General features: G+C 38.8%; 2 protein-coding genes across 4 annotated transcripts in view; one reads left to right on the plus strand and one right to left on the minus strand.

The window, feature by feature from the left end:
• Window positions 1-10210, plus strand: part of LOC135465741 (U3 small nucleolar RNA-associated protein 4 homolog) — a 43472-nt gene extending 33262 nt beyond the window's left edge. Inside the window, exons 16-20 of one of the 2 annotated variants that reach the window (XM_064743066.1) lie at window positions 2281-2387; window positions 4149-4244; window positions 6237-6419; window positions 7063-7170; window positions 9678-10210. In XM_064743066.1, the coding sequence (XP_064599136.1) occupies window positions 2281-2387; window positions 4149-4244; window positions 6237-6419; window positions 7063-7170; window positions 9678-9794 (611 nt within the window). In that variant the 3' untranslated portion in view covers window positions 9795-10210. The remainder of the gene's footprint in view (window positions 1-2280; window positions 2388-4148; window positions 4245-6236; window positions 6420-7062; window positions 7171-9677) is intronic. The other variant, XM_064743067.1, reaches the window with a different exon arrangement.
• A 6998-nt stretch (window positions 10211-17208) lies between these two features.
• LOC135466067 (uncharacterized) overlaps window positions 17209-22419 on the minus strand; it is a 95693-nt gene continuing 90482 nt past the window's right edge. For both annotated transcript variants that reach the window (XM_064743480.1, XM_064743479.1), the window contains one exon: window positions 17209-18004. In XM_064743480.1, the coding sequence (XP_064599550.1) occupies window positions 17405-18004 (600 nt within the window). In that variant the 3' untranslated portion in view covers window positions 17209-17404. The remainder of the gene's footprint in view (window positions 18005-22419) is intronic.

The raw sequence follows: 22419 nt of genomic DNA on the forward strand, positions 1-22419 counted from the left end.
ACTCCTTCCCTTCTCCCTCAGGTAGTATGTCACCATATATGTATACCACTCCTTCCCTTCTCCCTCAGGTAGTATGTCACCATACATGTATACCACTCCTTCCCTTCTCCCTCAGGTAGGATGTCATCATGCATGTATACCACTCTTTTCCTTCTCCCTCAGGTAGTATGTCACCATACATGTATACTACTCCTTTCCTTCTCCCTCAGGTAGGATGTCATCATGCATGTATACCACTCCTTCCCTTCTCTCTCAGGTAGTATGTCACCATCCATGTATACCACTCCTTCCCTTCTCCCTCAGGCAGTATGTCACCATCCATGTATACCACTCCTTCCCTTCTCCCTCAGGTAGTATGTCACCATATATGTATACCACTCCTTCCCTTCTCCCTCAGGTAGTATGTCACCATACATGTATACCACTCCACCCCTTCTCCCTCAGGTAGTATGTCACCATACATGTATACCACTCCACCCCTTCTCCCTCAGGTAGTATGTCACCATACATGTATACCACTCCTTTCCTTCTCCCTCAGGTAGTATGTCACCATACATGTATACCACTCCTTCCCTTCTCCCTCAGGCAGTATGTCACCATCCATGTGTACCACTCCTTCCCTTCTCCCTCAGGTAGTATGTCACCATACATGTATACCACTCCTTCCCTTCTCCCTCAGGTAGTATGTCACCATCCATGTATACCACTCCTTCCCTTCTCCCTCAGGTACATGTAGTGTGTCACCATCCATGTATACCTCCCCTTCCCTTCTCCCTTAGGTAGTATGTCACCATCCATGTATACCACTCCTTCCCTTCTCCCTCAGGTAGTATGTCACCATCCATGTATACCACTCCTTCCCTTCTCCCTCAGGTAGTATGTCACCATCCATGTATACCACTCCTTCCCTTCTCCCTCAGGTACATGTAGTGTGTCACCATACATGTATACCTCCCCTTCCCTTCTCCCTCAGGTAGGATGTCACCATACATGTATACCACTCCTTTCCTTCTCTCTCAGGTAGTATGTCACCATCCATGTATACCACTCCTTCCCTTCTCCCTCAGGTAGGATGTCACCATCCATGTATACGACTCCTTCCCTTCTCCCTCAGGTAGTATGTCACCATCCATGTGTACCACTCCTTCCCTTCTCCCTCAGGTAGTATGTCACCATACATATATACCACTCCTTCCCTTCTCCCTCAGGTAGGATGTCACCATCCATGTATACCACTCCACCCCTTCTCCCTCAGGTACATGTAGTATGTCACCATCCATGTATACCACTCCTTCCCTTCTCCCTCAGGTAGGATGTCACCATCCATGTATACGACTCCTTCCCTTCTCCCTCAGGTAGTATGTCACCATCCATGTGTACCACTCCTTCCCTTCTCCCTCAGGTAGTATGTCACCATACATATATACCACTCCTTCCCATCTCCCTCAGGTAGTATGTCACCATACATATATACCACTCTTTCCCTTCTTTTTTAGGTAGGATGTCATTATCATTTCAGTAAAGCCGTCATATATACATAGAGTAACGCAAATGTAGTGCAGTCATGTTCATGTCACATTTAATCAATACCGCAGGAAGAATTGAAAGCAATTACACAAAACAACATGTGATCTGATCTGGAATCTGCTGTCGTTGACAGGTCCCACAAAGAATATTGAAACTACAAAGGCCATACCCAGAGTCATGCGACATTGTGATTTGCATGTCATCGGCTGTTTATATTTGAATGCACTCTGTCATTTATAGACTCACATCTCCTGACCGAAATTTCCACTTAATGAATGCTATTCGTAGGTCATCAGAGCCCATATTTGTAAGGTGTGAAGATGTATGTATGTTCTGATGCAAACAAATTGGGTGAAAATGGATTTTCTAATGACAGCCGACCTGTAATGTCGAGCCTATAATTTTGGTAATTCAGAGCAGTACAGTGTTCATGTTAGACAATGTTTGTTCAACCTACAGAAAGGTATCCCCTCTTCCTTCCCACCCGATTACCCTCTTACAAAGCTCTGCTCAGGTGCACCCAGCTGTGTTTTAGGCAACACATTTTTTATGAGCCAGAAAATAAGACAAACTAGTCGATCAATAGATATTTAGACAAGAGGAAAACGTTTTGGTGTGATTCAAACAAAATAAAATTTTTTATTGGTTTTGGCGGCATGTTCATGTCTCATACAAGTGAGCTCTTTGGTAGCCTTGCCACCAATTCTAAGTCTTATTCTTGTAAATTGCAAAGAATCTCTCTTGTCTTTTCAGAACCAGCATCTCCTGTTCAGCTACTCAGCATCAGTCCACATAGCAAATTGTTAGCTGTGTATCATCATAATCACCCAATCCAGATATATGATATCAAAAGCAAAGAGGTAATTGTTCACATACTTGTTTTTTTTTTTTTGTTGGTTTTTTTTTTCTATAGTATACAATATGGAAGCTAAAGACAAATCTGCCCAATGAAAAACTCAAAAATAAGGAACATGAATTTTAACCAATTGGAATCAAGTTCAATTAGTCCAATGAAAAACTCAAGAATAAGGAACATGAATTTTAACCAGTTGGAATCAAGTTCAGTCAGTCCAATGAAAAACTCAAGAATAAGGAACATGAATTTTAACCAGTTGGAATCAAGTTCAATCAGTCCAATGAAAAACTTAAGAATAAGGAACATGAATTTTAACCAATTGGAATCAAGTATTTAAGAATTAATGCCAAAAGCCCTGTTTATGTGCATGGCTAGTGTATTGAATGAATATTTTCTCTCGCCATCAGATGATATCCAAATCAACTTTAGAAAAATAAGTGAAATATGTGTATTCTTGACTAAACATAAAACTCCAAAAAGTTCAGCAGAAGTTTCATTTTGTTTTACTCTTCAAGCAAATGGCAGTTGTGAATCCTTTGTCATACTGCTACTGTTGTGATATGGCTTATATTTATTACACTGGATCGAGTTTGCAGAGATTTCAAATTTCAGTTGAGTTTGTGGTAAAGTAACTTTTGTACTGTTTCTGGCTGTAAAGGCAAACTACTGTCACGGCTGATTGTTTAGTATTAGCATTTGGGGATCACTTGGTTAAAGTAGATGTCTCAGCTGCATTCTAAAAAATTAAATTAAATTATTTTTGTGGACAGTTTAATGGTCTTTTATCTGACATATACTGTGCTTTCTTTGCCTTTAACAAAATCAACTCTCCGGCTGTACGTGGGAAGGTCTGACAGCAAGCTGCGGATGGTCATGGGTTTCCCCTTGGCTCTGCCCAGTTTCCACACACCATAATGCTGGCCGCCGTCGTATAAGTGAAATATTCTTGAGTGCAGCGTAAAACACCAATCAAATAAATAAATAAACAAAATTAAGCTGGGCTGAGTCTTAAGCTTAACCGTCATAGTTGTAGCATTGGTGTATATCATCACCAGTTGCTTTTCTTTGTCCCTCATATGACCTGTTCAGGGCATATTTCTCACAGTAGCAGTTTCAATGGGTGTTGAACAATGACGCACTTTAACCAGACCACTGGTTTAAATTAAATTATGAATCATTCTTATAACTGCATTAACAATACCATTCATAAAAATATATATATTGTGTTTTAGTTTGCTGCATAATAAATAGGTTATTGAATATAAAATATAGGTTGGTGTGGACTCACAGGCTTGTTTACACTTCAGCGCCACATCAACTTCTATTTATTCAAAAACCTATTTATTACGCACCAAACATAAGTTAATTCTAATGAATTAATTTTAACAGAATAAAAGAGTATATATTTTTACAAATGGCGCAAGAAGAGATAAAATGTGGTGTCCTTAAATGACACGATGGCATGATCACCAGAAGATCTGCAAACGTGGGAGGTATACAATAATAATTATAATAATATTAATAATAAATTTATCATTAATACATGAAAGATTCTTGAGTATTGTATGCAGACCCAGTCACTTGTAATTGAACAAAGCAATTGAATAGTTTTACCATTCTGCATATTGAACGCATGTAGTGCAGCTGGTTGCTTACCACAGCTGATGCGTGGAAAGTGCAGCTGGTTGCTTACCACAGCTGATGCATGGAAAGTGCAGCTGGGTGGCAGATGCAGATATTGACCATGTTCCCATTAACCTTACAGACTGTGTGTAACCTGCCCCTGTATTCATGCCAGCCCACAGCCCTAGCGTTCACCCCAGACTCAGATAATCTTGTCCTTGCCTATGCAGACCAGATGGTAAGTTATAAGTGATGTTTGGAAAAGTATTTGTGATTTTTGAAGGTGCTACCCTAAAGCCAAGGACAGACCATAAGCCATATAGTGTAACTTTGTGTAATCCCCCAAAAGCACTTGTGACTGTCTAAAAGCTGGACAATAAACTCTGGTTAAGGGCGCATCAGTCTTCCAAAGGGCACAAGCTGTCTGCTGAGAATAGCATCCAGAAAGTTTTCCAGCCTGTGGACAAGAGTTTGCATTAGCACGGAATTTTAAATTATTTTGATTGAAAAGTCACGAAAGGCATCACTGGGCCTCGTTTGTGAAATAAACGTTCTGTAGAAAAAATCGTGGTGGCCAGGTGCAAGCAGTCACTGTCAGATGATGTCTGGGCAAAAATGTTTACAGGGAATGATAAAACATTTTGTTTATAAAGCCATTGACTGTGTTGTGTGAGCCTCTAATGTGATAACTATTCAAACAAATCCTGTCCTCTGATATACCGGACTAACGTGGAGTATGTGACAGTGTCTCGGTTGAATGAAAATTTCCAATATGAAAACGCGTGAAAAGGAAAGTTATTCCTCAAGTTGATAAATTATAAATAAAGTCAGCGCCAAAATCTGCTGTGGGCAACTCCATTTTGCTTAAGAACTAGTCCTGAAGTCTTCTGTGTTAGGAGGAGAATTGTCGTCGGAAACCGCCTAAGTACAGTTCGTACATTTCTGATGGAGAACTCTTCCCAGAAGGTAGCGAACAGTACAGTTTGTTTTCCGCCTAATGATAGGGACACCGGAATGTTGGACGTAGGTTCCGAGTTTACACAAACAAGCCGGCAGTCTTAACGACTCTCATTGGCTGAGAGACAACACACCCCCAGCATAACTTACAGAGTGTTAAGGATGGAGGACCCAGTGTACTCGGCGATCTATGCCAGCTTTGTTGTTTTCAGACTTTACGTGTGTTGTGAGGAAAAATCGCAAAATTATGCAGCAGGCACCACCAGATAAAAAAAATGTGTTCTTTGCAGCCTAAAGTGTCATTTTTAAAGTTTTCTTCTCATGTAATACTTTTTTCGATTTCATGTAGGGCCTGTACATGTAGGCTTACTAGTTGAGAGATCTGCACATCTCATTGTCAGTGATTGACCCCACATTAGAAGGATTACCAAGCAGAGCTGCTAAGTGCCATGCAGGGTAATGAAATAGGCAGGTGGCTAATCATTCTCTTCTGTAATTTTCCCGCCAACTCAGATCGTGGGAATAAGACAACGATAAACCACGTGCGAAACTTACGAAGGCTGTTACATACATGTACAGCTGAAAGCTTATGTTCTACAAAAAAAATACTTAGTCTGAGAGGTACTACCTGTATATATTTACTTATCTGATTAACCAGTACTCCTGTGATAGAAGCCAGTACTGTACTGCCACAATAATCTGGATCAGGCCAAGTACTAACTAGCCTTTCACGGAGCATCATGTCTGGTGTCTTAAGCATGTGATTCCAGTGAAGCAGCACCATAATAGTGTTGACACTGGGACTGGTCTTCCACAAGGTGACTGAGAATAAGATTGAAAGTGATGACAAACAAACCATCAAGTTGTACACTCATGCACCTGTAATGAATGTGGTCATTATTTCTGCCGGTTTGGTTGTGGATCTGCCAGGGTTTAAGCTGAGTGGGATCTCACTGGATAATCAGTAAACAGCCAATTTGTGCTGTTTTACATTTGTTGGAAAACCACTTGTCTTCCGAAAGTTTTTCTGTAATTTACAAAAGGTTGCTTGTTTATCCCAGGGACTACAGTCTCCTGCAAGCATAGAACTGACCCCCATCGTATATCTGAAAAATTCTTAAATATTGGGGGCCTCCGTGGCTAATCAAATAATAATAAATCAGAAATCTTAAATATTGTTTTTAAGAGCACAAAGCAGCAGTCAATATATCACGGTAAAATAATCATATTATTGAATGCAGCAGGTGCCGATTTTCATGTGACTGTTTTACAGGTGCTGGAGTACTGTGTGGCTGAGGAGGAATACACTGCCTGGTGCAGGGAACATCTGAGGAAAGCCCACCCACAGTGGATGAGGCGTACCAGCAAGATCTACTGGATAGACTTCAACCCACAAGCCCCCCACCAGATCCTGTTGCATGATGAACAGATGCTCTGTGTCCTTGACAAGTCACAGGTTAGAAAAGTATAAGAGAAATAGGATAGATCGAAATCAAGAGTTCAATACACAACAGTCTGGCTGTCTCTGTTCATTTGGACAGAAATCTGAAATAGTTGCTCAGTCAAGTGTTCAATCCACAACAGTTTGGTTGTATCTATCTGTTCATTTCGATACATCTATTCCCAGCTGTAGACACGGAATTCTCCCATTTTCACACATTGTGAGACCATGGTGAATACAAGCTGATGGCAGTGCTTGTGGAGCCATTGCCTCCGTCATCTATGAATATGGTGCGCATGCCTGTATGCCAGATGAAGGAAAGTTTGTCAATAACTTACCTAAGGTATCAGGTTTAACCTGGGCTCTTTGGTTTCCTCCATATTTAATTACATCATATAGTAAAAATCCCTATTATGGTGTCAAGTGACTACCAAATTTATGAATAAATGAGTAAATTGAAGGGAAATCTGAAATTATTTTTGGCAGTTAAGAACTTGGCGAGATAGTGCAATGTTTGTATAGGGGCGAAGTGGTGGTGGTCAAGATGTCGAGTAAAACACGTGATAAAACTAAAACATTTTGCCAAACAAAGTTGTCCCCCCTAGTTCATGAAACACGGAATCCATCTGTGTTAGGCTCTGTTTATGTTCTGCTTCAGCCATTCCCAGACAGTAGCATCAACATATACAGCAAATCCGCTTCGGAGAAGCATTCAGGGTGCGGCACATCGTCTGAGCATGCCTTCCACATATGCATGAAATACAAGGTAAGCGGATAGTCCAGATATGAGAAAGGCAGATACCTGTGGTATTGGGCTCCCAGTAAAACATCTGGTAGGGTATGGCAGAGAATCGGCCCCAGAGAGGTACATAAGAAAGCGCAAATTTCAAAATCCCAAGACAATTCTGTACATGTCCCAATCGGAGGTATAAACCTAAGCACCCCTATACATGTTATGGCAACAGAAGACACGAGTGCATAGGAATAAACCGCTAAATATGCACTATTGATCAAGAATGCCAACTTTTGGTGGATTTGATGCGCTGTGTTTTTAGTTTACCGTATGAAGATCAACATTAACCAGAAAAATATTTTTACTGGAACTTTCATGCATAATTTCCTGCATGCTGTCAAAATTTCGTTTTGGTTAACTTTTATCTTCATATGTAAAATAAATTTTATGTTATAAGTTTTGTCATTTCCTGCAGGCTGTCAAAATTTCGTTTTGGTTAACTTTTATCTTCATATGTAAAATAAATTTTATGTTATAAGTTTTGTCATTTCCTGCAGGCTGTCAAAATTTCGTTTTGGTTAACTTTTATCTTCATATGTAAAATAAATTTTATGTTATAAGTTTTGTCATTTCCTGCAGGCTGTCAAAATTTCGTTTTGGTTAACTTTTATCTTCATATGTAAAATAAATTTTATGTTATAAGTTTTGTCATTTCCTGCAGGCTGTCAAAATTTCGTTTTGGTTAACTTTTATCTTCATATGTAAAATAAATTTTATGTTATAAGTTTTGTCATTTCCTGCAGGCTGTCAAAATTTCGTTTTGGTTAACTTTTATCTTCATATGTAAAATAAATTTTATGTTATAAGTTTTGTCATTTCCTGCAGGCTGTCAAAATTTCGTTTTGGTTAACTTTTATCTTCATATGTAAAATAAATTTTATGTTATAAGTTTTGTCATTTCCTGCAGGCTGTCAAAATTTCGTTTTGGTTAACTTTTATCTTCATATGTAAAATAAATTTTATGTTATAAGTTTTGTCATTTCCTGCAGGCTGTCAAAATTTCGTTTTGGTTAACTTTTATCTTCATATGTAAAATAAATTTTATGTTATAAGTTTTGTCATTTCCTGCAGGCTGTCAAAATTTCGTTTTGGTTAACTTTTATCTTCATATGTAAAATAAATTTTATGTTATAAGTTTTGTCATTTCCTGCAGGCTGTCAAAATTTCGTTTTGGTTAACTTTTATCTTCATATGTAAAATAAATTTTATGTTATAAGTTTTGTCATTTCCTGCAGGCTGTCAAAATTTCGTTTTGGTTAACTTTTATCTTCATATGTAAAATAAATTTTATGTTATAAGTTTTGTCATTTCCTGCAGGCTGTCAAAATTTCGTTTTGGTTAACATTTATCTTCATATGTAAAATAAATTTTATGTTATAAGTTTTGTCATTTCCTGCAGGCTGTCAAAATTTCGTTTTGGTTAACTTTTATCTTCATATGTAAAATAAATTTTATGTTATAAGTTTTGTCATTTCCTGCAGGCTGTCAAAATTTCGTTTTGGTTAACTTTTATCTTCATATGTAAAATAAATTTTATGTTATAAGTTTTGTCATTTCCTGCAGGCTGTCAAAATTTCGTTTTGGTTAACTTTTATCTTCATATGTAAAATAAATTTTATGTTATAAGTTTTGTCATTTCCTGCAGGCTGTCAAAATTTCGTTGTGGTTAACATTTATCTTCATATGTAAAATAAATTTTATGTTATAAGTTTTGTCATTTCCTGCAGGCTGTCAAAATTTCGTTTTGGTTAACTTTTATCTTCATATGTAAAATAAATTTTATGTTATAAGTTTTGTCATTTCCTGCAGGCTGTCAAAATTTCGTTTTGGTTAACTTTTATCTTCATATGTAAAATAAATTTTATGTTATAAGTTTTGTCATTTCCTGCAGGCTGTCAAAATTTCGTTTTGGTTAACTTTTATCTTCATATGTAAAATAAATTTTATGTTATAAGTTTTGTCATTTCCTGCAGGCTGTCAAAATTTCGTTGTGGTTAACATTTATCTTCATATGTAAAATAAATTTTATGTTATAAGTTTTGTCATATTTTGCCAACGTTTAAACTCCATATCTCTGCTGATGTACGCAATGCATCCTTCATAGCATGTGAGTTAGTGAAGTCACGTGGGAGAAGAGCAACTTTTGAGAAAGAGTTCGAAACTTAGTGTTTCTAATTTTTTTCCATCGGAAACATACTATTGTGAGTTAAGATATAGGTCTTCTTGTATTATATACATATACATTACACATAGTTGTGTGATCAGGGCTGTTGGATCGATATGGGGCCTTGTTGGGTCAATATGGGGGCCTGTTGGATCGATATGGTGGCCTGTTGGATCGATATGGGGGCCTCTTTGGCAACATGAAAGTGTCAATGTGTTTTTCTGTGAGGGTTACCAATGCAGCTGAATAACTTGGGGAGAAAGGAATTCTGTTTAAGTATTAAGTTTACATAAATTTCTTTTTTATTTTTTTCCAGTTTTTGCTTCATGTTGAAGCTCTGAAAGATGATTGGTTAGTGGTTGTTGAGCGACCGCCAATCACAATCTTTGATGCATTGCCACCAACACTAAAACAGAAGAAGTTTGGAACGTGATGATTGGTCGAGAGCTGTCCAGTACATGATGTATCCTATACCAATCTGAAGACTTCAGTCACAGATGTTGTTGACATACAAACGACTTACAATGTATCTCCGCCCATGGACCAGCTAACCAGCTTGTGCACTTTTCTTTTCTCCTATGGGATTTTGGGAGTGCAGTTTTTCAAATGTTTCAACCATGAGCAGTGTCAGTGATACAGGGTCTCCAGCAGCAGTGTTGGACATGGCTTAGCTGCTTTTATCACAGATCCTGATGGGCTAAAAAAAAAGGATGAGGAGAAATGATTAACAAGACTCCTGTGGATGTATGTGTTTGCGAGGCAGGTTTGACAGCAACATGCATATGGACAGGTTTATGTAAAATGGTGATATTTTACAATGAATAAAATAGTCTATGAAAACATGTTGCCGTGTATTATTGGTTTTGTTAATATAGGCATATATTTGCAGGTCAAGATACAGAGGTTAGTCCGTGTAGGCAGATTTTTGACAGTTGAAGTACTAAGGTTTGTCGTTTGAGGTAGACTATATAAAGCACAGAGTGTTCTTAGTTAAAGTGCATAGATTTGTTCCAGTAATTGGCCTAAAGTTTCACTTGTGAGTTACAGTCGTTTACTTTCGCACAATCTGGGTTGGCAGTAAGATAACAGAAGAGAGTGATTAGACCCCATTCACTGGTAGGCCTGCATGTACATTTCTAAATATCCCCATGGATGAAATCGAAGAACGTATAAACAGGCGATGTCTATTACAAACCTTTAAATCCCAAATACTGTCTCAAGGCATGACTAAGAAATGTACTTGCACAATGTACACTACAAACAAACCGATTATTCGGGTTAGGCCTACAGTCACCTCACACAGTTATCAGGCGAATGGTTGTCTGCTGAGAGCCCTCATTATGCAATGGATCTGTGTACAAGTGCATTACAGCTAAAAACGAATTTCGCTGAGAAATTTCTGTCACCAGCTTCCCGTGTCCATGTAATTCCAATATGGTATGTCAGTCTACATTCACATTTTGTTTCTTAACAGTCGGAACTGTTCTCCTATTGCAGGAGAGTTCTTTTCCCCGTGCTATTATGTTGGGAACCACAATTTAAATACAGAAAGCATACTCCATTCGAGGTTTCCGAAAACTACCATGATTTACTTTTACCTCTTTTCGGAAGCACTATGTAGGAGTCTGTCTTATCGGGAGACAGGATTTGTCACATTAGTTCGCGTAACACCCTGACTGGCTTTATATCAAAATAAAATGCATGTTTCATGATTTCCTATTTCGTGATTTCCCAGACCTGATTTATGTGTTCCCAACGACTCATAAGATTATTATTTTGTCTTTCGCTAGCAAAAATCACATGATCGATGGGTACACACATGAAATTTCCTGTCCTTTAATTGCAAGTGGCTTGTAGCTGCATGTAGATAACACCAGTGAATCCCGGAATACACTTTCCGAGTCCTAGGATGAAACCTAAGGTCATTTACCGTAATAGTGGCACAATTTTGGCAGTGAGGGTTCACAGGTTTGTCAGTGTAGGCATTGTTTTGCCAGCCTAGGTAGAGATTTGTTAGTATAGGCATAGTTTTGCCAGCGATTTGTCAGTATAGGCACAGTTTGGCAAGCCTACGGAGAGAGATTTGTCGGTATAGGCATAGTTTGGCAAGCCTAGGTACAGAGATTTGTCAGTACAGGCACAGTTTGGCAAGCCTTGATACAGAGATTTGTCGGTATAAGCACAGTTTGGGAAGCCTAGGTACAGAGATTTGTCAGTATAGGCACATTTTGGCAAGCCTAGGTATAGAGATTTGTCAGTATAGGCACATTTTGGCAAGCCTAGGTACATAGATTTGTCGGTATAGGCACAGTTTGGCAAGCCTAGGTACAGAGATTTGTCGGTATAGGCACAGTTTGGCAAGCCTAGATACAGAGATTCATCTGTATAGGCACAGTTTGGCAAGCCCAGGTACAGAGATTTGTCGGTATAGGCACAGTTTATCAAGCCTAGATACAGAGATTCGTCTGTATAGGCACAGTTTGGCAAGCCCAGGTACAGAGATTCGTTGGTATAGGCACAGTTTATCAAGCCCAGGTACAGAGATTTATCGGTATAGGCACAGTTTGGCAAGCCTAGGTACAGAGATTTGTCAGTATCTGCACAATTTTGATAATCAGATTAAGAGGTTTGTCACCATGGATGCAGATGTGTTAGTATATATGTTGATGTAGATTTGACAGTCTTGGCTCATTTCTGGTTATTCTGCAGTTTTAAGATAAAATGATTATGAGCAGATTATTATGGCAAAGGTTGGTACGTTTAAGACGTTGCAGTTTAGATGTCGCTTAATGTACTCCATTTATTAACCTTTGCAGCACCTAACAGAATTCACATGACCAGCAGCATATGGCTGAGTGCTTAATTAACTGACACATAATGTGTATGTTCAATACATCACAACCATAGGAAGGGAACGTCATGATTCCTCTGGTTGCTGAACCTTTTGGATGCAAATTGATTGATGGCACATGGGTATGCTGTTTGTGTTCTCAGTTGAAGACCAAATGCCTTATTTCACCTATATGGTATGCTACATCAGTATAAACTTGCCAATCGACAATATTTACACTGGGCACTCTGGTTGCTTAAAAGAATCAAAACAGCATCAAGCGACATTTTCATAAATAATGTTATTGATAATGTGAGGCAAAATGTGAGGATTTCCTGCATTGATAAAAGTGTTATTTCACTCAGATATCACTTTTGTTATTATATTTTGATATTTCACACCCAGAAGCTATGGCATCGAAGAAACAACATTTTGTTTCATAACGTTTCAATCTGAACTCTGCATTTTTATGTCGTGCAACAACGACACTTAATGTTGTACGCTACATCATGTACAATGTCACACTGTATACATATACAATATAGCCTGAACTGTTATACAGCTAAATAAACATTGCTTAAACTTGTATGAATACAAAAAATCATGATATTTTCAAAATATGAATACAGTGTTGCACAATGAAGGGGGAATTTCATAAATATTGCTCTGGTGAAAAGGGGAAATGATAACCATTGACGCCTTCACTGTGCAGATGTCTTCTCTACAAGGCTTAGCTTGTATGGCCATTCGGGTGGTCTTGCATGGAGTTTATTGAAGAATAATTACCTTCCACCTATAAGTACAAGTAGGCCTCACGTGAACGGGTGAACATAGGATCTCCAACCATAAATCGAACACTGCCACTATGTGGAATAATAAATATTGCTACATATACATTTTTTCAAACCCAGCCTTGGAAAGGGAATTGTATATTCCACCCACTCACCATGTACATTCATAAAGTTCCTCATTAACTTGCTGAATGTTGGTGGGTCACCCTGGACTCTCCCGTTTGTATACTATTTAACAACAACCAAGTAAAGTTTGTTCTGGATGATTAAATGCAGTATCTCAAGATGTAATCATGTCTCCCCTCTTAATGAGTGGAGACACATGGCCATTGCTTTTCCTGTCCATCTGCCTGTCTGTTCGTCTCGCTCAAATTGGTGAGAAACACCTCATAGGAATTACTTGGCAAAGGATTCTCAAACTCACACAAAATGTGCAAAATGACCAAAGTTGTGCACCGTCAAGTTATTTTACATTTCGTTGTGTTGTAGTTGTCTGCCTTGTGCATATTTTCTATATTTTGACAATTGTATGGAGCTGATGCATGTACAAATATGATTTTAAGTAGACTGTACGGTGCCTACGTTAAATGTGTAGGATTCTTGAACTCACACAAGGAGTGATCGGAAGTGATGAATGTGTACGAGTATATGGCATCTCTTGCCATGCATTTGTCTGTGTTATTTATTTAATTTAGTTCAGAATATTTCACTTCTGCGACAGTAGCTAGCTATATGGTGGAAGGAAAACGGGTAGAGCCCAGGGGAATCCCACAACCATCTGCTGGTTGCTACCAGACATTCTCACATACGGCCTGAAAGGAATCCAGTATGGGCTGGACTTGAACTTGCTGTGACCGCTTCGGGAGACAAGCTATAATTTAGCCTTAATAAATTTTTCAGTTAAGCTCATTGAATATCTGGAACACTGCAAACAGAAAAGATGTTCCAATCTTTTCTTTGAGGGGAAAAAAGATTTGTAGTTGTCATGTCTGGAGGCGTTGCTGTTCTACAAAAGAGGGTTTAACATTGCGTAACAAGGTGGTTGGAACAGCGTATGTCATGGTAACCATAGCGATAAATTGAGGAAAAACCCCTAGGGTTTGCTCTTCCTACTCCAAGAGCATTTGTCTGTAATAACAACACAAGGCTGCAGTTGACATGGCATTTTCATTTTTTATTTAAAATGGCCTGCAAAAGACACTTAGAGTGGCAGATGTTGTGAGACTGGTCATTGTATGACCTATAGTGATAATTTAGCCAGGGCTAGGGGGGGCCATGCCCTCCCAACACCTACCCTTCTCCCCAACAGCTCCTACCTTTTTCATCCACTCCTCTCTCCACTCTATACTCCCCTTAACATCTATCTGCCCCATGCCCCCTTCCCTCATCTACTTGATTCACCCCGTATGTCAATCTTCACTTCCTGCCCTTCCGACTCCACCCCCTACTTTTTCCACTCATCTCCCCAGGTCAACAACAAAACATGTTGGTGTAATAATATTGTTCTCCTTTCTTCAGTAATTTCTCAGTCAAGCTGGCTTTGCCAGTAAACATGTCAACCATGTACAACTTAAAATACATGTACATCAAACCTTTTTATCTGGAAAATTCCCTCCCTTTCCTTTGTTTTGGATTTAGTCTGCTCCAAGGCATAACTCGCGAGAGAGAGAGAGAGAGAGAAAAAAGCAAAGCTAATAAAGCTGGAATTTTCTGAAACTGTACTCGAATATATTTAAGAACTTATCCTGACTAATGTGAGACAGCGTGAATATTTAAAGCATTTTGAATGCTCTCAGAACATATACAAACGTAGTCAAGTCCAAAGTTTTCTGGGTCAGCCAATTTAGCTGTTACATGTCACACAGGACAAACAGTCACAACTAAGGCAACGATAAACACAACTGACAGTATTGTCTGTCATTACAATGACATCAGTACAAATGAATCACTAGTGAGATGCCCCGCCAAATCACTCTCTCCAAGCTGAACACTCTACTTAAAACTGTCCCATGTCACAATGTTCTCCAGATGCTAAAGTGTCAAGTTTGGTGCCTCCTGTTCGCAATCACAAGCCATATCTTTTCCTCTTTTTTTTTTTCCTGGGACATAACCAGCGTTGAAATGAGTGGTTCCTGGTCAGACTATTCAACAAATGTGACACTTAAAATTTTCTTTTGATGTGCAGCAGGCACTCCACTCACTTAACTCTGCTGGTCACTTAGTCTGAGGGTGTACATGTTCAGCATACTGTGTTATCTTCAGTAATCACTTTAGTTCAGGAAATATGAATAAACTGTTGCACAATATCTTCAGGCCAGCCACATATGTAGCGTTAAGCCCGCAGGCCATGTTGGAGAACTGCATACCCTGCAGCTGCCAGCTGGCCAGGTGAAGTCCAAAGAGGTGTGAGGAATGCACTGTATTGAACAGATATAGGCACACATATTCTAACATTGATCACAGTCTACTTGTTTATATGGTACATTAAGACAACAAACTGCCTAAGCTTTTTCTCTTACAGCAAATCTGTATCACTTCATATATTTCTTATGACAAAAGAAAAACTTTAGGATGCGCATCTTTGCAAGAATTTATAGCCAGATAAGGAATAGATGAGCTGGACAAAACAAACTTTGAAGAACACCAGAAACGATGTTTTTCAATCCATCTGTATTAACTGTGCCTCGTACCAAAAGTATAATAAGTGTAAAACGTCTTCACCAGTAATGACAAGAAACCAGGGGCTGATTTCACAAAGCCAGTTTTGACTTACGTCAAAATTTAAAACCTCCGCACAATGCTGAGGTTTTGGTACTGGAAGTTGAAATTTGGATATTAGTTTTAACACATGGATAAGGTGGATACAATTTTAATTTCTGAAGCTGAAAAATAAGCTTTAAGATGGCTTTTTTAAATTTTGACTTTAAATTTTGGCCAGAAATGGCCAATCATGACCTGGCCTCAGAACAGCAGTCCCTGTGACCCTGACCTGACAAGAAAACAGCAGTTGTTGTCCAGTCTTGGCACTGACACAACAGAATTTGTGCAAGACAGGGTATTGTTGGATTGCCTATGCTGACAGCACCCTCTGAGTTAACAAACACATGTACATGTACCTTGGCAAAGACAGGGAAAATCACATGGCTGACAGAGTAATCTGATTGGCTGGGTGGCCTAATACTAAGAACACTGCAGCTGAGGAACATGCATTTAGATGGATAACACTACATGCATTCACTGGGCAGCCTGCAAGGAGAGCATCATACATATGCTTGTCAGAAACGAGACCACTCTGCTGGGTTGCCTTACAAAACCCGCATATAAGAAACAAATTGCATGTACATGTATTTTTACGTAGTGAACAGTTGTTCTCTATTAACAACAACACAGTAAACTATTTTCAGACGATTAAATCACAGAGCACTTGTTTGTATCAGGTCTTCATCCAGATCTTGAATGAGGAAAAAAACAATATTTAACAAATTGAAACTGAAATAAAATAAAGTAAATATCCAATTCAAACCGGTCATTGTGTGCACATGACGGCTTCAGTGGTTATTTGAAACTCTCCCATTCTCTCCCTCACTTTACTTCAATAACAATGCGTGTCCGTGACAATGTGTCAACCGGACTGATGTTTATGCTAGATGAGTCTTTGTCAACACATTACTTTTTAAGTATGTATCATTCTCATAGGACCATTTTTCCTCATCAGCTGCATGCAATCAAGAAGAAAAAAAAACAGGCTAGCATATAAAAATAGGATTCATTTTTCAGGCCTCTGATTTATATGGCATAGCAACAGTGTCAACAAGGGTTTTAGAGACCTACCAAGATCCAACACACACTGCAGCACAACAATTATAGAGGCACTGCTTATTATCTTGCCTTTTTGAGCTACAACCTCTCACCCCTATTAAAATAAGTATATGAATTGTCCCACATAATTAGCTTTTCAAGCCATCTACCTGTATGAAGAGGAAAAAGTACATGTATGCTGGGCCTTAGGCTTGTTGGGGTGAAAATAAGGTTATCAAAAAGCACAACTCTCTCACTCACATAGCTGGCATACATACTATATTTGAAGTCCACGCTAAATTCGCTATCAAACATGCATTCACACAACCTTGTACCCATATCACGCAAAAGTCACATCGCCATGGTCACATCTTTGCGTATATATATATATATATATATATATATATATATATATATACTTATGGTTCTTGCACAGTTGAGCACATTTATAAAGCATTCCAATGGCAATATATTCAAGTATATTATAACAACAATACCGCGACCAATGGAACACTGACAGCTAAAGCACTGGCAGTACTTGCAATAATTCGCTTGCATTTACGAATCAAATCTTGAGTTTGTTGTAGTGAATGCAGCTCTTCGTCTCCTGAGTCAGCTACACTATCATAAGTGACCGTCTGTCCGTCTGTGTGCAGACTGCAGGTCAACACTATGGGGCGCCATCTCTTCACTAGCCATGACAACACTGTACTCAGGCGGGGGTCTATCCAAACTGTTGGAGACAGATCCACTACTGCTACCGCCACTCGGGTGCCGTGAACATCTTGTGTGACCAGAAATCGAGTGGCCGCAGCCCGAGTTCACTAAGTTTGACACACTACTACTGTTTGCTGGCGCACTGCGGCGGCACGGGAGCAGCGCAGACCAGCCGTTACAGTCACTGGAGGACAAGTGCGTGGAGACACTCGTCTCTTGGTCTAACGTGATGGCGGAGTTGGAGTGGTATGAGGGCGGACTCTCGCCGTCGTAGACAGTCCTGTTAGGCGGAGGTCGCACAGACTCCACATCCCTAGGGTTCAGTGGTCTCTGAAGTAAGCGTTGATAGTGAGCAAATCCTTCCTCACCATCCTCTGATATAGAAATGTGGGGTGGTAGGTCAACACTGGGCTCACGCCTCTGTGACGAAGGTAAATGATGCTTTTCTCTAACTGCGGCAAACTGCCGCTGGAGTCGGTCCTGCGTTGATCCAGGCACATAAACTGTCTCAAATAGAGAAAGGAGAGGGGATACCAGGATTAGTACACTGCTGATCCACAACTACACACACATATTTACATATGAAACAATAACACAGTCAATCCAACTTTTCTGACATAATTATGTACAAGACACATGTCTGTATATACACATGTGTATGAGAAGATGTGTACTTAATCTGTGATAAATTTATATTTTGTAGCTTTCAAAAGTAATAAAAGATGTAAAGCTGTGCTTTAATGTTACCTCATATCCTCTAAATCAGGACAGGGCAACTTGCCTATATCACTGAACATTGTGCTTCTATAATGTGTGTAACAAACTTTGCTACTTTTACATTTTAAAGTATCCAAAACCACATTAAAAAAAAAGTACTGAAGCAATTTATTAATATTCTAAAGACTTGAGTACAGGTATAAAAGCAGGTTGGAGTATACACATGGACATATCAGGCTTCAAAAAAATTGTTCACTGACAACTTCACGACAGAAACGTACAATGTGTGCATTTCATCAATGGCCTCATAGTACATGTACAAGCCAATAGGATTTCTACTGAGCCAAGACACCAGTGGGCAGATATTCAGCCAACAGAGTGATTGTGACCAAAATGAAATGGAATTTGTGTTATGTCAAAAGTCATTTCACTTGATTTCAGATGTATTTTTGTTTATTCTGTGGTGAATGAATGAATGTATGTATTTATGTACATGTATTCTTGGAGTTTTACATGTACATCATACTTAACAATTTTTAAGCATGTGTTGCAAGGTGAGACAGATGACACCCCACATTATACTGACACTGGGCCAACCTGTCTCCTTGCTCTAACCTCTCAGTGTTGAGTGCTAAGCACCACTTTTAAAGTGTTTGGGGTATGACCGGACCTGGGTTTGGTCCCAAGCCTCCTGATTTTGAGGCGGACATTCTAGGCAAAAGAAACGGTTGTCTTTCGTGAATGAGGTGCAAATAGATACCAAATGTATTGCTGCTCTGATCGCTTCAATTGAACATGCACAGTAGCACAGATATTGACAAAACAGTAAAGTTAAGCAGCTAAAAAAGTACTCTAATATGAATGTGTTTACCATGTTCAACATGGTCCATAGAACTCTTTGAACTCCAAGATTTATGTAAGGACTGACCAATATTTTTGAGGTTTACTGGGGTATAAACGAAAAAACTGCTGTGCAAAACTGACTGAAACCACATAGCGGTTCATGCAAAAGCTTGCACAGCATTTTTTTGTCTATACCCCAATAAACCTAAAAAATACTCCAATTAATCCTCATAATTTCATTTTAACAGGAATAAAAGAACGTTATCTAATGTTTTACTTTCATTTCAAATCATGGCTCCAGAATACACATTTTATGAAGGCGATTCTTTGGGCCAATGAAATTGTTGATCAAAGTATTACCATTACTAAGCAACATCACATGCTCAGCAAGCGAAATGACAAACAAAAATTTACATCTGCCAGCCGTTTCAAAAGGAATCATGAACAACAAGACAATATATACCAAGAGGTGGTCCCAAATACCCACCATACAAAAATTATATTCAGGTGTTTATTTCTCTTTAAAGAAAAATTGGAATCAATACTATAGACCACACATACAACTAACTTTCCACACTCTTCAGTCTGAACGTCATGTAATTTTTATGTTTTCTCCTTGAACTGATGCATACTTTGTTATTCCCCCCCCCCCTCTCCCCCCATCCATACCTTCACTTTAAGATATATGAAAAGCATTATTAAGCCATGTACCTGAGTTTGGGTAACTATGGAAAATGAGCAATAATAATCCCAATATCATTAAATGATAGGGAAGATGTACTGCTACATAAAGTTTCAGAAAAAGTTGCATGGAAAAAAAAATCTGTGTTCATGACAATGAGTAACTGAGTAGGGATGATCATGTAAATAATTAAAGTTATTAAAGCATTGAGATGATAGGTAAGATGTAAACATGCATACTGTATATATGAAAATTGGTGCAGTAAACTAGGTGTTTGAGTTTCGGTGATGAGTAAGATATGTGGTAAACTTCAGCTAAAATTGGCTGAGTTGGTTGACGGACAGATAGGGTGGTATCCAACATACCCTCCAAACTTATGAATGAATGAATGAATGAATGAATAATTATGGCTTAACACCACTTCAGCAATAATGCTGTAATAATGTGGCATGAATATGTTTCAACCAGGAAACATTAAACGGTTTTCAACATGATCATGAGAACATCCACAATCAAAGAAAAACGAAAAATAACACAACTGTTAGACAAAAAGCAAAAAAGATTTGATATCTTATAAATATATAATTTATTAAGGTGTATATTGAGATGTTTAAAGAATTATATTTTTTAATATATGTAAACAGCTTTGTCATGGACGCTGACACATTCAAATGTAGAGCCTCCCCTGAACACGTGCAAAGTTTGCACATGCTGTCAACGAAGTCACGTTTGATACTGCATGGGGTATCACATGTAACACACTCAGGAGCAATGACACAATTCAAGAAAAAATTGTGTATGATCAAAGGCGAGAAATGTCAAATACAGCGCATCACTAGAGCTACTTGGTCTCTTTGAGCCTATCCATCATTATAAGATGTCTGAACTACCACTGGGGGACCATACTGTGCAACAATTTTACACGAGTATAGATGTGTGCTATTGGGGAACTATACAGTCACATCCAGAAGCTTATGTCTGGTTAGTACTGTGAAATTCTTCCTACATGGTAATCAACTTCAAAGAAAAATTCGTATTCAACAGCTAATAAGAAAAGTGGTTATCACATATTTTCTGTATACTTCCAGATGATTCCAGTTTGGGGTGGAATTTGCTCTGTATATAAATAAATGCATGTTTATAAATGACAGGGAAAATAGATTGAATTTAAGATACATATGTGTACATTTTCCACTGAAACTCGATGTGTGCACTCACAGGATTTAGGTACAATTGTAGGTGATTATTCTTTTGTTGTTGATACCTTACAGGCTGACTTATCTATAAATACATATTTTGCTTTCATGTACAACGGGGTGGTTGCCTTAATTTTGTTCGGATTTGATTGGTGTTTAACTTTTGTATTGTACTGAAGAATAGTTCACTAACACAATGGCTATCAGCATTATATGGTGGGAGAAAACCAAGCAGAGCCCGGGGAAAATCATCTGCAGGTTGACAGCCCTTCCTATGTACAACCAGACCAGAAAATTGCATGACTGGATTTGAACTCACAGCCACAGCATTGGTGCAAGGCTCCTGTATTACTGTCCTGTGAAAGCATGCTAACTACTAGGCCCCTTAATTCCGTTAGAAGAATGGGGCCATATTTTTCTAGTTTGAACCTGACTATGTTTCTTTTTATGTCACCTGTGAATTGCTACAAAGTGTTCTCAAAATGAACTATCTTATTATGAATTATTTCAGGCATAAACCAATTTCTCTTGAATATAATCAAAGCAATGAGTCAGGTAAACCAAAACCAAATGCTACAAAAAATGTTCAGTGTTAAACTCTCTCTGTAAGAATGCACCTAGGGTACATTTGGGCTGACCAATAAAAATGTTGCCAGCTGGTGACTGGATTGCATCATTTCATGGCTTCACACAGATGGTTGCCACATCAGAGTGGGATGAAGCCATTTAGCCCAGGGCGGTACATGGCATGTGACGTTAAGAAGGATTTGCATGTACACGTAACTAGATGCAAACATATCAAACCCATAATTAGTATTTTCAGCCTCGGTCAGATTCAACCTTGATACTTTCAAAACCAAATTTAATAATCAAATTTCCTGTGCAAACCCACGCTGACGTTTGTCAACAAAACCAGGTACTGCATACCCTTGAGATCCTACAACAGAACTAATTTCCAAGCAGGCAATCCATGACTGTTACCACAGCACAGCTTAACAACTACACCTTGATAACAGCAAAACTTAATAGCTGTTGGCCTTTCTCATCAGCAAATGACTGTAGATCAACACAACCTGAACATCACTAAGAGATCCCTGAGAAAGCTCAGATTCGTGACACATAGGTCTGCCAGTAAACAAGGCAGGATCCATCTTCATTTCCTCCAATCCAAGTGAGTTTACCTTACGGGTTCCAGTGACGTTCAATTCCTTGGGCAAACTAGTTTAAGCGACTAGACAGGGGACACAGGCTGCCAATGGGGCTGTCTTGTTTGTCAGATTGAATCAAATCAGCGGAGTATCAATACCCGCTAGGGTTATACTTTATTACACGCCTGTCTGATGGCCCAAGATCAAGAAAAATTAGGAGCAGATAGAAGAGTCTGGGAATGACATTAGGGAGTCTGAGCAGTGGTCACTATTAATATCAATTGTCACAATCCTTTAATTTGGGATGAGGCTTTTGGGGAGAATCTAGATATGGTC

This window comes from Liolophura sinensis, chromosome 5 (genome assembly GCF_032854445.1).
Source record: "Liolophura sinensis isolate JHLJ2023 chromosome 5, CUHK_Ljap_v2, whole genome shotgun sequence".
NCBI lineage: Eukaryota > Metazoa > Mollusca > Polyplacophora > Chitonida > Chitonidae > Liolophura > Liolophura sinensis.